Source organism: Natator depressus, chromosome 26 (genome assembly GCF_965152275.1).
Source record: "Natator depressus isolate rNatDep1 chromosome 26, rNatDep2.hap1, whole genome shotgun sequence".
Lineage (NCBI taxonomy): Eukaryota > Metazoa > Chordata > Testudines > Cheloniidae > Natator > Natator depressus.
The window spans coordinates 10,592,002-10,607,636 of NC_134259.1; the positions used below are offsets into that span (position 1 = coordinate 10,592,002).

Sequence of the window (15,635 nt, forward strand, 5' to 3'; positions counted from 1 at the left end):
GTTGGTTCAGCTCCAGTTGCAGCAACACTGGAAGGAAGATTGTAGCCAGGGATCCAGGAGTCTGCTGGTGCTTTAACCACATTATCCAACCATGCTTGGTCAAAGCAGGTCTCTGCTCACCGTGGGGCTTAAAATGCGGGTGGTGTTTAAAATGTCTAAGCTAGCACTCCTTTTGCAGCTACCCACCAGTAGAGCTGAACAGGTGGTATAATGCAGCAGTAGGAAAAACGTCAGCAAGGCCTTGGGGAGCATTGGGGCTGGGATTGTGACTAGCATGTCCATCCAAGCATGCTAGATTTCCCCACCGGTGCAGGACTAGACACAGTCTAGCTAAGCATTTGTGTCCATCTTGCAAGCTAGTATTGTAGCATGTGGGACAGACACATGGAGACTGGGACAGTTTTGCAGATTTCTAGGGAAATGGTCAAAATTTGCCATATGAAAAATTTTCCTTCCTCTGAAAAATATGGTTTCATCAAAACCAAATTTTCCACAGGGAAATGTCAGGTCAGGTGAAAACTTTTGATTTTTCCTGCAGAAGATGTTGAAATGAAAATGTTTGTTTCAAGTCCACTTAAAATGTTTCATTTCAAGTTTTGGGTTTAAAAAACCCCAAATTTGTTAAGTTGAAACAGAACAAAAAATTTCATTCCTTTTTGAACTGTCAATTCAAAATGAAAATCTTTGTTTTTTTAATCAATTTCAAACTTGCCAGGGGAAAACTGAGAACTTTAGACGTAAAAATTTCATACCAAGGCCTGACCTACATTACAGGGTAAGGTTGATGTAGGCTGCCTTGCATTGTCCTGAGTGTGGAAGTGTCTTCACTTAAATTTGACTCCCGATGACGTAAATGCCTTTCTACGCTAGTTTAGTAACACCCCCTCCCCGAGCGACATAGAGTCATGATTGATGTAGTGAGGTCGACGCAGTGTCAGCGTAGACGCTACATTGCTTACATCAATTGATACTGGCTTCTGGGAGCCGTCCCAAATTGCTCCACACTGCCAGTACAATCGATGCAAGCACTACTGGTGAGGACATGCACTGCTGACACAAGGAGCAAAGTGTAGACATGCACAAACTACTGCGGCGGCTATATGCCGACATAAGTTAGGTCGACTTAATTTTGGAGTGTAGACATGGCCCAGGACTTTTCATTAGACATTTCTTTCAGGAAGAAAATGTATGTTGTCTGACCAGCTCTAACTGGTCCCTGTTATTACTGATGTGAGGCAAATAATCCATTTCATCTTTGCTTCAGAGTCATTCCAAGTCGTGGTGAGAGGGAATGGTTTCCGACACGCCCGGAATGTCGATCGAGTGCTCTGCAGCTTCAGGATCAATGAAACGGTTACTGTCAGTGAGTAGCTTGTTGTTATATCTTCACTAGTGGCTGTTTTCCTCCAGAAGACTTTGACAGTTTAGTCCTTTGGGGGTTGTCATCCTGAGAGGGAGAGCTCTTGAATGCAGGGTGTTGCAGCTCAGGGCTAGTACCTGTGTTGCAGTGAACTGAAAGAAAGCCACTCCCTGGGCATGGTTTCGTCAGGTATTAATGAGCAGGGAGGTGCACATCAATGAGGGACTAACACTGTTTGGTGGACAGGCAGTGTGAATGCAGAATGCTGTATCCCAAATAAAAACACGTCTAAGTTTTCCTGGCAACCACGGCAGCCTTTGCTGCATCTCGCATGGGTGGAACAGAGCTGGCCCTAAGTGGATTTTATAGCTAATAGCTAAGAACTGCATAAATTGGCTCCAGATGCACTGAATAGTTCAGCACTCTTTTCACTGCTGCTATGTCCAATATGGGCAAAAGACAAGACGGCCTGTTCTATTGGTTTAAAAGTTAAACAGATTATGCCAAGCAGCAAAATTTGAGAGATGCTCATCCTTCCTCCTGGCCCCAGGCCACAATCAGGAAAATGGAAATAGGACCCTTACCCGTCCCTGAGCTCCCATGAAAGATATGATCCATTTTTAGGAGTTCCATCAGGAAGAGATGACATTCATGTCACAGGATAAACCCAGTGTTTTGCCTGTATAAGACCTGTGACTGTGAGTATCTGAATGGAGACACTTGAATCGTGGGGGGGAAAAGATATCCTTGTGTATGTATATGAGGGTTCCTGGGTAGATATTGTGGGAAGTGTGTCTAGAGCGGATCTGTTTCTCCTCTTGCTTTTTATTATTTGTATGCCTAGGAGCCCCAGTCATGGAGCGAGACCCCATTGTGCGAGGCGCTACACAAACACAGAACAAAAAGACAATCCTGGCCCCAAAGAGTTTACAGTCTTAGACCTGCCTTATACCAGTATAACTCCATTGGCCTCAGTGATTTGACTCTTACTTTACGTAAGTAGAAGAGAGAGTTAGGCCCAATGTGTAACAAGCAGTCAGTGCTTTGGGCTTCACTTGGGTGAAAGGAGCTATTGAGCCTTAAGATATTTTTATTTTCTGTCTGCTCTGGTATTCCTGTGAGCCAACTAGGGTTTGAGAACCAAATGACGTAGCTCATCTCTCACCATAAGGGAGGGGAGAATTCATCTTGCATAATGTGGAACCAATGCAAAAGCTGATAGATTGAGAACTAGGGCTTGACCCTTCAAAGAATATTTTTTTTTTAAAAGAACCCTCTTACAATACATCAAAGTCAAATGGCCGAGCACTAGACTTACTCACTCTTGTTTGGCACAGTTGCATGAAGCTGGACAGCTTTCCTGGCAGCTGAGGTTTCCTGATCCTTGTAATAGCCCAAGTGTTGATGATGGCGCTGAATGGTGTTGAGCTAATTGGCTGATTCAGAGGAAATTAACACCAAGCGCTTGCACGCAGAACTTATCTGAGCACATTGAAGGTCCCACTTCTCCCTTTGGGTGTCTGTGTAATTTGCTAGTTAAAGCCTAAGAGCAGCTTCCCATGGCTGTCTGCCTTGCAAAGAATGGGGGTAAGAGGTCAGGACAGGTATGCTTGTGCATCTGAGACTTAAGGACTGTAACTTGTGTCTGATTCTTCCAATGTTATATTGCTTGGTTGTAAGCAGAATATTTGGTTGGTCATAGGTTAACGGTTTCCAACCTGGATTTATTTTCTCTGAGACAGTAGGAAGGGAAGTAATAGGGCTCAGGTGAGCGCTGTCAGTGGAAAAGCTGGAACAGTGAGGTGGGGAAGGAGAGGCAAGCAAAAGCACTCATGGGAACAGGGTGAGTGGGGCTCCTTGAAGAGGCGGCGGTCAGCACACAGATATCAGCATCAGTTGTACCAACTGGCCAGCGATGGGAGCTGCAGCTGCATACTGGGTGCAACAGGTGAGAGGTGGGTTTCAAGAGGAAGAACTGCAGAGCCAGCTCTCGGATTCTTGCTTTCCTTTATGAGCCCCCAAAATAAAACTGACACTTATCAGAAAATCCTGGGCTCTGGATCAAGGCCACATGAAAGCACTGAGCCTTGTCTGGCTTCTACCTCAATGATGGGGCTGAGCCACAAAGTTTCCTGCTCAGATCTGAAGTGCTCCAAAACTCAGGGGAGTTGAGATCAAGGCTTTGGTTTGGGCCCCTCTCTGTTATAAAGTCTCACATAGCTCTGCTCTACAGCTGGGAAGGAAATTACTTGTTTTTAACCATTCAAATTTAAAGAAATTTGGTTTCATTTTTTTGCTGAACATTTTCTTAGAATCTTGTTTGGGTTTTTATTTAAAAAAAAAAAGTCAATATAAAGCCAAAAAAGTCAGGTTTTGGTTGCTGAAAACTGAAAATTATTTTAGTTTTCCAGTTTTTGCTTTCAATGAAAATATGAAAATTTTTTGCAAAGCCAGAATTTTCTCTGTGTGAAAATTTCCATTTAGGTAAAAAAATATTGATGGGGAAATTTTGACTTTCTCTTCGCTGTTCCAGGGCCTCATTCCTGAGCATCCTTTGGGCCTGAGAGCCTTTTCGGAGACCCAAGTCCTCACGGCCCTTTGACTTTTAGAAGAATAGTCATGTGAACATGTTCAACAGCATTCTAATTTTGGGAGCACACAAGGGGAGGATTCGTAAAGTGTGTGCGGGAGGGGGAGATTAAGGATTGGACTGGCTGTTTTGTAATCAAGAGGCAGTTTTGTAATCATATTCTTCACTCTCTTCCCATGGCTGAGAGCACAGAATCCTTGCTGTGTTGTAGATTCTGAACACTTAACAGTGCTGGGTCTGAATCACCAGTAGGAATCCAAACCCTGCCCCGAGAATTTGGGGTGTTCATATCCTTTGTCCACTTCCAAGTTTTATGGCTTGATCCCGTATGGCTTTAGTCAGTAAGTATGATGGCCAGAATCAAGAAAATCCAGAATAACAATGGGCAGAAGTGTGTGTGTAGGGGGGTGGAGAAAACTTGTAAGTGTCAAAACTGAAAGTCCAGATGCTGTCTATTTTATATGAGCCATTTCATCTATCCCTAGTTTACAATAGCATTACCAGTTCCACTCCATCTAGCTTCCACAATGGCAGCCGTACAGTGTATTTGCTTTGCTAGTTTCCATAAGAACAAGGAGCAGCTGGGCATTGATTGTGCAGAGCTGTGGGAACGTGGCCCCACTCAGTGACTAATGAGGAAGATTCAGTATATTGAGAGAAGAGTATTTCCATATATGTTCCTTGCTGCTCTTTTCCCCTGATGGTTGAAGGGATTTCAGTTTTGTTTTTTTTAAATTTTTTGCCCTGAGTTCGTAAGTTTCTGTTTTGAAACAACCTTCTGCTTCAAGAGCTGGGACTCAGAACGAGAACCCTGAATCTGCACTACAGGGCAATTGGAAATATGGTCCTTACCTTGATGTTTGGACTTTAATTATTTTTTGAAATATTGAAGATACTTAGCATTTTTCAGCCAAAATGATCAAAACACCTCCTAGAGACAATTAAGTTTCACTACCCCCATTTTAGAGATGGGGAACCTGAGGCACAGAGGGGGCCGTGACTTGCCCCAAAGGAGTCAGTGGCAAATCTAGGAGAAGAAACTGCTTGTGCTGACTCCCAGTCTGATATCCTAGCCAGTGGTCTATGGTGTGTCCCTTTTGAAGTTAGTGTTCAGGTTTTCTGAAACCCTTTTTCCATTCCTAGGAAATATCCCATCTGTCTACCTACATAGCTGTCTCTCTGTGAGCCATACTTGCATGGTTCATATTACCGTAAAGAGCCCATGGGGTGATATTTATCCTCACAACACCCCTGTAAGGCAGAGCAGTGCTATTATCCCCATTTTGCAGATAGGGAACTGAGGCATGGAGAGACAAAGTGATTTGCCCAATGTCACCGGCAGAGCTGGGACTAGAACCCAGATTTCTAGAATCCCAGACTGGCAACCTAACTGCTCGACCATCCTTCTTCTCCCAAGTATCTGTGAAGACTCTTCAATAATTTATCCCCATTTTCCTCCGGAGCAGACTGGAGAATACCGTCAGCACTGTCTCACAACAGCTGTGAGATCTATCTCCCGACGATGTTAACTGTGACACACAATATGTATTTTAGCCTGCTTCTCCTCTGTAATTGGCTGCCTTGGCCTCCGCTCGCTCTGTGGCCAGGCATTCCAGCAAATGTCCGAACGTCTTTTATGAAACTTTAATGCTGTCAGTCAGCTTTATGCTATTCAGTGCATTCTGCCCATTGAGAGATAAAATTCTAGCTTGCCAAGAGGAGGAACCAGTTGAAGTGAATGTAACCTCACTCCCAAACACTGTGACCTAGTAGTTAGACGGCTTGAAGAGGATTTCTTCCACCACTTTTGTTTGTTTGCTGTATCTATCTAAATGGGTATTTATAAGAGCATCCATCGTCATAATATCTAAGCAGCTGCCAGAAGGGAATAACCTCTATTATCACATCAACTCAGGGGCCTACAGATCTAACATCTCCTTCCAGTGCCCCTGTAATGCGAAGCCAAAGTCCTCTATTACCCAGAGACCTGGTATAGTGACCATAGAAATTGTCCCCTCCCAGCCAATATGCATCAACCCTGATCTGAAGAGAAGTCCCCTGCGGGCAAAGGGCGTAGCTCAGTCTCTCTCAGGTAGTCCTTGGCACCTTGTGCTATTTGCAGCTGATTATTTTGAGGCAGATACTAGAAACTGGGCCGAGATCCGTCAACTAGATTCTCACAGCCCTGGTCTGGATTTGATTTGGTAACGTAGAGGTGAAAGGTCGCTCAACCCACTGCCTAGACAAGGAGAAAAGCTAAAACCCCTGAGCCAGCCACCTCCTTGTATTGGGAACTCAATATTGGCACAGCTACTGTAGCTTTTAGCTGTGCTGACTTTTACCCAGAGAGGATTTGGCCTGTTGTTATTTTTAATGCAGCACTGCAGACCCAGCCTGCTCTCTTGATGTGTTTTTGTGACACTTGGCTGTAACAGGTTTAAAATTTGAGTTAACTCAGGGTATGTCTACACTATGAAATTAAGTCGATTTTTAGGAAGCGATTTTATACAGTCGATTGTGTGTGTCCCCACTAAGCGCATTAAGTCAGAGGAGTGCGTCCACAGTACCGTGGCTAGCCTCGACTTTCGGAGCGGTGCACTGTGGGTAGCTATCCCACAGTTTCCGCAGTCTCTGTTGCCCATTGGAATTCTGGGTTGAGCTCCCAATGCCTGATGGGGCAAAAACATTGTAACGGGTGGTTCTGGGTACATGTCATCAGTCACCCCTCCCTCTCTCTCTCTCCGTGAAAGCAACGGCAGACAATCATTTTGCATCCTTTTTCCTGGATTGCCCGCACAGACGCCATAGCATGGCAAGCATGGAGCCTGCTCAGATCACCGCTGCAGTTGTGAACATTGTAAACACCTCACGCATTATCCTGCAGTACGTGCAGAACCTGCAAAAGCAGGCAAGGAGACGACGATAGCGCGATCACAAAAGTGATGGGGACATGGACACAGGCTTCTCTCAAAGCTCGGACCCAGCAGCTGTTCAATGCGAGAAGCCACTGGAGATGGTGTAGCACTGATCAGAGGAGAGCAGAGCAGGATCTAAAGCCTGCGGTAGGGGGCAGGAATCCCAATTTCCAATCTCAGGGGCTGCAGAAAGAGTTGTCTTTCCTGACTAGGTCTCAAAGAGCTGGACATTGTTATAGCAAGTCCCAGACCAAGGATTCAGCAGGGGCAGGTTGAGAGCCCTCCACTCCTGGGGAAGTTTCACTCTGAGCCCCTAGTGCTATACAAGAAGCTGCAGGTGTTTTCTCACTCCTTTTTCCCCTCTGTCCCCTTCCTCGACTTTCTTTACCTCCCTTCTCCCCATCTCTTGCTCTCTGTAAGAATCCTACAAGGAACATGGTTAAAAAGTGAAAGGAAGAGTCAGCGAAACCAATATTCCCATTGTTATTGCTGTTGCTGTGTGCTCCACCATATCTGTGAGAGTAAGGGGGAGACGTTTAAGGCGGGGTGGGAGGTTGAGGCAAATCGCCTGGCGGCCGATTACGCACAGCCAGACACCAGGGCAATTAGAAGAGCACAGCTGGGCGTGCTGCGCGTCAGAGAAGCTTTGAAAACCAGTTTCATGACTGGCCAGGCTACGGTACGGCAGTTCTGTTTGTTTCTCCTTGATGAAAACCCGCCCCCTTGGTTGACTCTACTTCCCTGTAAGCCAACCGCCCTCCCCTCTTCGATCACCGCTTTCAGAGGCAATAATGTCATTATTGTTTCAAAATCATGCATTCTTTATTCACTGGTCACACAAATAGGGGGAAAACTCGCAAGGTAGTCCGGGAGGGGTGGGTGAGGAGGGAAGCACCGGGTGGGGTGGTGGATGAGGGGAGGAGGGAAGGACAAGGCCCCACTGCCCTTCAAAACTTATTGAATGCCAGCCTTCTGTTGCTTGGGCAATCCTCTGGGGTGGAGTGTCTGGGAGCCCGTAGCCTCCCCTCACCCCCTCGCGTTCTTGGGCGTCTGGGTGAGGAGGATATGGAACTTGGGGAGGAGGGCAGGCAGTTATACAGGGGCTGCAGCGACGGTCTGTGCTCCTGCTGCCTTTCCTGCAGCTCCACCAGATGCCTGAGCATGTCAGTTTGCTCCCCCATTAGCCTCAGCATTGCATCCTGCCTCCTCTCATCACGCTCATTTAACGCAGGGGTTGGCAACCTGCTGCACGCTTGCCGATTTTTGTTCCGTTCACCCAGGCCAGCGGCAGGCTGAGTGGGGCCGGTGGCTGGAACCCCAGACCAGCAGCGGGCTCAGAGGCTCAGCCCGCTGCTGGTCTGGGGTTCCTGCCAGCCGGGGTCCCGGCCACCGTCCCCACTCAGCCCAGCCCAGCCCGGGGTTCTGTCCATGCCCTTGGAGATTTTGGCATATATATTGGCATTTTGTCTTTTGGAACGGAGTTCTGCCTGCACGGATTCTTCTCCCCATACAGCGATCAGATCCAGTACCTCCCGTTCCATTCATGCTGATGAGCTTGCCACGCTGGCCAAACAGGAAATGAAATTCAAAAGTTCCCGGGGCTTTTCCTGACTACCTGGCTAGTGCATCTGAGTTGAAAGTGTTGTCCAGAGTGGTCACAATGGAGCATTCTGGGATAGCTCCCGGAGGCCAATACTGTCGAATTGCGTCCACACTACCTCAAATCCGGAACGGCGATGTCAATTTTAGCGCTACTCCCCTTGCTGAAGTGGAGTACAGAAACCGGTTTTAAGAGCCCTTTAAGTCGACAAAACCACGTTGGTTGCGTGAACGGATTTAGTTTTAATTCAACCTAACGCGGCTAAATTCGACATAATCGCGTACTGTAGACCAGGCCTCAGTTAGGGTTTAATGGGAACCATATGGGGGCTGGGTAGCTCAGCTGTTTTGTTTGTTTGAAACCTCTCAGCATCTGATTATATCAGGCAAGACGCTTATTTTAAAGATAAGATGAAGCCAGCAGTTCCTAAAATCTTAGGTCAGCCGAAATGAGACTCAAAACAAGATGGACAAGACTCACTGAGGTCATTAAAGCCATGGAGCTAATAGATTTCAGTATATATTTTATTGGGATTATACACAGAATCATGGAAATACAGGGCTGGAAGGGACATTGAGAGGTCATCAAGTCCAGCCCCCTGCTCTGAGGCAGGATCAAGTAAGACCATCTCCCTTGCTGCAGGTTAAGCCCATTACTTATTGGCAAGGGATGATGGTGAGGAGAGGTGAGAGAATCAACTTGTAATATTCATAGTTACAAGATGAAAAATAAAAAGGGAGAGAAGAGGAACATCTGCTAAAGTTGTGAGCGACCGGCTGAGCTGGACTGTGGTCAGCTGTACATCCACCAGCAGGATTTTTCTGCGGCTGGCAGGAACTGTTAGAAACACTTTCAGATTGTACGGGCTCAAATGGATTTATCCAAAGAGATTCTAATTACAATCCACCCGAATTACCTGTGTTGTCATTCGTTCTTATTCTCCAGGATTGCCTGGATGTCCCAAACCAATTCAATGGACTCATTGTTCAGGGCATTGTACATGCACATAGCAAGAGACAGTCCCTGCACCAAAGAGTTTACAAGCTGACTAGCCAGACAAAGAGTGTGAGGGAAAATAGAGGTGAAGTGACTTGCCCAAGGTCACACAGCTGGTTAGTAGCAGAGCCGGGGTAGAACCTGTGTCTTCTGATGATTAGGCCAGCACTTGGTCCACAGGACCGAACAGCTCTTTACCTTAATGCAGCAGTGTGAGCTAGCCAATGCGTGGCACCGGTAACAAGGAAGGAGAAAATATCTCAGGATAGAGACATGACATCCTGTTTCCATGCGTGCAATTGGCATCAGAAGAGAGGCGAGAAACAACAGGAACAGGACCACGCATGTATGTGCTGGGTACCAGCAGGGAGTAAGGTTTATGGTCCGAACTGCACAGACCAGCATATCCACCAGTTCCTCGTGCAATTCCTCCTGACTTTCTGTCTTCCTGCCTTCCCTCTTCCTCTGGCTGCGTCACACTCACTCACTCTTCACAGCTCCATGCGGCCTGGCCTCCCTTAGTGCAAGAGCCGTTTGCTCTGCAGCTTCTGTTTTCTAATTTGTGTCTGCCTGGTGGACTCAGCATCTCGCTTTAAGCCTGTACTTAACACGTGTCTCTCTACCCCGCCCAAGCCTCTCTCTCTGCCATGGCGTTGTTGAACTCTATAACGGCGTTGTTGAACTCTATGAGCAAACACCATACCGTGTAATGGGATCCAGGTTGTCTGAACAATGCTATAGGAAATGCAGCTGCCTTTCCCAAGACAGATTACATGTGCATGGAGTTATGGTATTTAGCTTGGAGTAATGCACCACGTCAGGACAGGTTGTGGATAGAGTACCGTCCAGGGAATTAGAAAGCCAGGGGTTGGCCACTGGTCTGCTGTGTGACTTTGGGCAAGTCAGTCCCTCTCTCTCTGTTTGTCTGTGTAAGCTCTGTAGGGCACCTCTGTGTTTGTGCAGTGTCTTTGTTAATAATAACAACAATAGATATGGAGGGGCCATGATAGCTGTACAGGACCATTATGGAAATATGGCATTCTGGAGTTCTTAAAGCTTTCTTCTAAGCTTCTTATATAGAGTATGTGCTACCCTTCTGAGCCATCAGCTATTAGTGAAAGCAGATTCACCCAGTGGTAATACAATGCCTGCCAAGTTTCATCAGCAGCCTTTTTAAAGCATGTGTTTGTCATTTAAAATAAAATCCCAAACATGACAGATGAACCCGTCGGAGTAAACATCCATCCTGATCCTTTCACTCTAGCTACAAATCATGCAGAATGTGACATCACAGCTCTACACTTTATCCATCCCCTTCCAAACATCCCCTAAATATCCTCGCAATGGCTTTGGGTTTCAGAGAGCGTGGCTCCCTATACAAAGCAGGGAAATTATAGCATGATTTCAGCATGGCTTTCGTTACAGCATTAGCAAAACATTCATTTCTTACTTACAGGGTCTTTTAGTAGGCAATTTCTCTAGCTCCGAGAACACACCAGTGTCTCTCTTTCTGCATTCCTACCTCCCCACAAACGGGTTTCAAGTCAAAAAAGGGTCTGTTCTTGGAGGGCTATCCTAAGCAGTAGAATGGGAGGGAAAAAAAATCAGCCAGGATAAACAAAGATCACTGTTTGGTAGATGGTGTGAAGATTTCCAAGGTATTTTCTTGACCTTCCCCGCCTTTTTTTTTTTTTAATCTCTGCCTGGTGTCGAAGGAATAGCTGAAGAGTTAAAAGGCTCAAGATTGGCCAGTCTTAAACACTTCCCGAAGAAGCATCTAGGATGCAGCACAGAGCAGATGTTCCCGTGGGAGCCTGTTGCTTCAGGAGTCACTGCAGAGACTATTATTAGAATTTGAATTGTGGTAGCCTCAGCCCCATTGTGCTCGGCACTATTCAATAAATGATCCCTGGCCCCCAAACAATCTAATTGTCAAACAAGGAAACAATGGGTCCCATCAAGGCTGGATGATTCTCGGGAAGATACGCTTTAGGCAAGTGAAATAAATGAAGACTCAGGCACTAAGACCAAGATGAAAAGAAGTGATTAGTAGGGAGTTGAGACACGGTAAAGAGACCTGATCTTCAGAAAGTGCTGAGCTTTCAGGCCCCTTTGCATTGGGTCTCACTCAGAAATAGAGACACCCCAAATCATTTGAGAGTTATACGCTCTGTGAGACAGCGTTTTTTTTCTGTTCCGTGTTTGTACAGTGCCTAGCATAATGGGGTCCTGATCCATGACGAGGGCTCCTAGACACCACTGCAATGCAAATAATAAACAGTAACAATCACTGGTTAGTTTTTAAAATCCTTGTCTTAGCTTTCATGCAGTCCCCATTCGTTCTGTCTCTACAGAGTTAGCTTCTAGCCCAAAGCTAGCCTGCTTCTGCACTGCATGGTTATATGAAAGTAGTTCTGACTTTTTTTTGGTTTTTCTGCTTGGGTCATCTTGCTCCTTTATGTTCCATCAAAAAACCCATTCTGAGCTTCCTGTGAAATCCAGCATGTGTCTGGGATTTTTTTCACCCTAAGGTTACAGATTGAAAAGAGGGCTGGCTCAGTGGAAGGCAATTGGCAGAAGCTCACCAAGGTCGGGAGCAGAAAGGAACGGTCTCAAGTGAGGCTCAGTTGGTTTTATAGGCTGTAAATATTCTTTGAGCCAGAGAAGTGTGAATTAAAGGTTAGAGAGTAGATTGCATGAGTTTAAGTGCTGGTGGAAGGTTCCTTATTGCATGAGGGCCTCTATGCAGAGAATAGATTTGCATGGGTTACAGCAAGAAAGCTTCCCATACACACACTGCCCTGGAAATGTACCCAGTGGTGAGCTGGAGCCGGTTCGCTCAAATCAGTTGTTAAATTTTGAAGCTGGTTTAGAACCGGTTGTTAAAGGGGTGGGCAAATTCCGGCCCGCGGGCCACATGCGGCCCGCAGGACCGTCCTGTCCGGCCCGTCTGAGCTGTCGGCTGGGGAGGCTCCCCTGAGAATCCGTTTTTAATTTTTACTCACCTGGTGGTGCTCCGGGTCTTCGGCGGCACTTCGGAGGCAGGTCCTTCAGTGCCGCCGAAGACCCGGAGCGAGTGAAGGACCTGCCGCTGAAATGCCACAGAAGACCCGGAGCGAGTGAAGGAACCGGTTCTTCAGCTTCTGGCAGCTCATCACTGAATGTACCCCTCAGTTAAACGGTTGGTTAGTGTCCATATACCCATTGCACCTTGTCTTCTCTACCGAGACTGCCAACAAGGACATTGTGAACCATTGCACTGATTACTGTTTAGATTTGTAAGCTCGTAAGCTCAGGAAATCTCTATTATTATATGTGGATATAGCATCTAGCACAGTGGGGCCTTTAGACTGTACTGTATTAAGAGAGAGTTCCTGACGTTAAAGAGCTTACGATCTATTCTAAATCAATGAGTGGAGGCTCAGAGAGGTGAAGTGACTTTCCCAAGGACCCACAGCTGGTCTGTGGCAGAGCCAGGCACAGAATTCAAGTCTTTTGTCTCCCATCTAATGCCCTGACTACCTGATTACTCTACCATCAACGATTTTTCCATGTATATTGTGAACTGAGACAGGTCCGAGCCACAAAGCCCAAAGTTTAGGCCCGTCTCTCCCTGCAGAGGAATACAGCCCATTTTTCTGCAGCCTGCAAAGAGGAGCAGCATCGTTTCAAATGCATCCGGCACAGACAAACTGACTAGCAGATGAAAGGGGTTTTTGTTTTGTTTCCCAATGCAGTTTTCCAGGAAGGAGTCAGATGGCTGGAGTTATGCAAACCAAATGGATCTTCTTTTGTTTGGCGGGGGGGGTTAAAGTTACTCATTTCTGTGGTGAAACAAAAACATTCTCCAAACAAAACAATCCCTCCCCATAGCTAAACCTGCCAGTTATGAGTTAGAGTAGGCCCTGGAGACTAGAAGATGGATAAACTTTCTAGAGGAGAGTAGATTTAATTTCGGGAGAAGAAATGGGAGTGGAGAGGAGAGAAACAAAATGCTTGTGAAATATTCTCAGCAAAAGACCTTGCAAAACGAAAGCAGCTTTAAATGCTGGAGAGCGCATGTTCTTTGCCTTTTACCCTGGTGTTTTAGAAGAAGAAAGTGGCCCATCTGGCTGACATGAGACCTCGTTCCACTGTTACATGCATTGATGTGATTCATTAACTTCACTAGAGTTACTCCTGATTTACACTGGTATAAGTGAGAACAGAATCAGGCTCCTCAGGGTGTTTATAGTCCCTTGCACCTTGTGGATCCCGGTTACGCCTGCGTGAGGTGGATGTGAAAGGTCACTATTGTGATCTGGTAGCATTGCTCGCTCACTGCAATGATGAGAATGGCTGCATGAGATGAACAGCAGTGGAGAATCAGACCTATGGATTGTATACCACCTGCCGTCCAACTCTGATCTCCATTTGGCTTACACGTGGCTTAAAGGGTCTGTAGCCGGTGTTGAGAAATCCTCTGATGCTGCAAAGCCAGCCTCTATGCCAACCTCCTTCCACTCCACCCCCACATTCCCCCAAAACAAGAAGGTTGTCAGTGTATTTCCCTATACCCTGGCAATGCTCTTGGGGCTATGGGCAGAGCAAGAGTGGCACCAATTAGCACCTGGTGGGCACGGGATCAGGGGAGAGTAACGGTGGCTTAAAACCAACTCTCATTTGCTGAGCCGTGTGCACAAAATCCAGATGCCAAGATCTGATCCACCACTGAAAATAATGGAGCTCATCGAAATTTTTCTTTCACAACTTATTTTTGACAAAAATGGAAAATTGTTGGAAATGTCCAATTTTGGCAATATTTCTGAGGTTTTTGTCAAAAAAACCTGAGAACCTCTAAAACTTGTTGTTGCTGCAGAAAGCCTCCCAACCCCTGTCCCCCCCCCCCCCGCTTTTTTAGTGAAAACATGAAAACTTCTTTAAAAAATTTCATGAAAACTAACCTTTTCCCCCATTATTGTTGAAATTTTCCATGAGAATAAAAAGAAACATTTCCCAGCCGGCTTTGCAAAATCCTCTTTCAAGATGCTGCCATAGCAGGAAAACACATGAGGGTGTCATATGTACTGGGTGGGTACCCATGGAACAATACTGCAAAATAATATGCATTTATCTTCAATAAGAAAAGTTGCCATCGAAATGTCAGGGAGAGCATTCTCTTCTGCTGCTATTTGCTTCCAGCCCCTGGAAGGTTTTATGTTGCTAGCAGCAGGGCCATAAAAACCCTGTGATCAGTATCTGCCTCACCTCCTCAGAACTTCATGGGGTTGCAGCAAAATATGCTGTACTGTCTCATTTCCCAGTGAGCCCTGCTGAGCTTACCGCTGAGGAGAGGGCCATGGTTTCACAGAGGCCTCTGCTGTTGCTGTGGTTGGCCTGCACCGGGGGAAACAGCTGCAGAGTGACCCAGGAAAGTTTAAACGAGGTCAGAAGCTGCTGAAGAAAATCTTTCCTGGAAGTTCGCAGCACTCTGTTCAGCTTCAAAGTTTGCCTCTTTCGGATGCTGGCACTTCAGTTCTTTGGGGCAGGGATCATCTTTTGGTTCTGTGTTTTGTACATCACCTAGCATGATGGACGAAAAGAGCAGGGGTCCTAGTCCATGACTAGGGCTCCTAGGAGCTCTGGTCATACAGCTAACAAATACTGATAGTTAATACAGAATTCCAACTTGCCCAAGATTCCCTAAAAACAGAGGGCCAGATTTTCAAAAGAGCTCAACTCCTACTTAGGATCCTACCTATTTTTTTTTTTAGGGGTGTTCCACATCTACCAGGTGCTGTTGCTTTCAGTGAGAGGTGGTGTGGCCAAGAGGATAAAGCACTAGACTGGGACTCAGGAGCCCTGGATTCAGTTCCCAGCCCTGCTGGGTGACCTTGGATAAGTCTCTGGCCCGCTCTGTGCCTCAGTTTTCCCATCTGTAAGATGGGGATAATGATACTGACCTCCTTTGTAGTACACTTTGAGATCTACTGATGAAAAGTGCTAGGTATTATTAATAGGAGTTGTTGGATGCTGACCACTTCTTAAAATCTGATCAAGAGAGGCCCTCAGATTGGAAAGCATCCGATGAAGTGAGCTGTAGCTCATGAAAGCTTATGCTCAAATAAATTTGTTAGTCTCTAAGGTGCCACAAGTCCTCCTTTTCTTTTTTCTCAGATTACAGAATCTCACTGT

At 46.2% G+C, this 15,635-nt stretch overlaps 1 protein-coding gene across 1 annotated transcript in view; it reads left to right on the forward strand.

The window, feature by feature from the left end:
• Positions 1 to 15,635, forward strand: part of ANTXR1 (ANTXR cell adhesion molecule 1) — a 173,340-nt gene that overhangs the window by 47,473 nt on the left and 110,232 nt on the right. Inside the window, exon 10 of the mRNA XM_074940055.1 lies at positions 1,265 to 1,363. Coding sequence (XP_074796156.1) covers positions 1,265 to 1,363 — 99 coding nt within the window. The remainder of the gene's footprint in view (positions 1 to 1,264; positions 1,364 to 15,635) is intronic.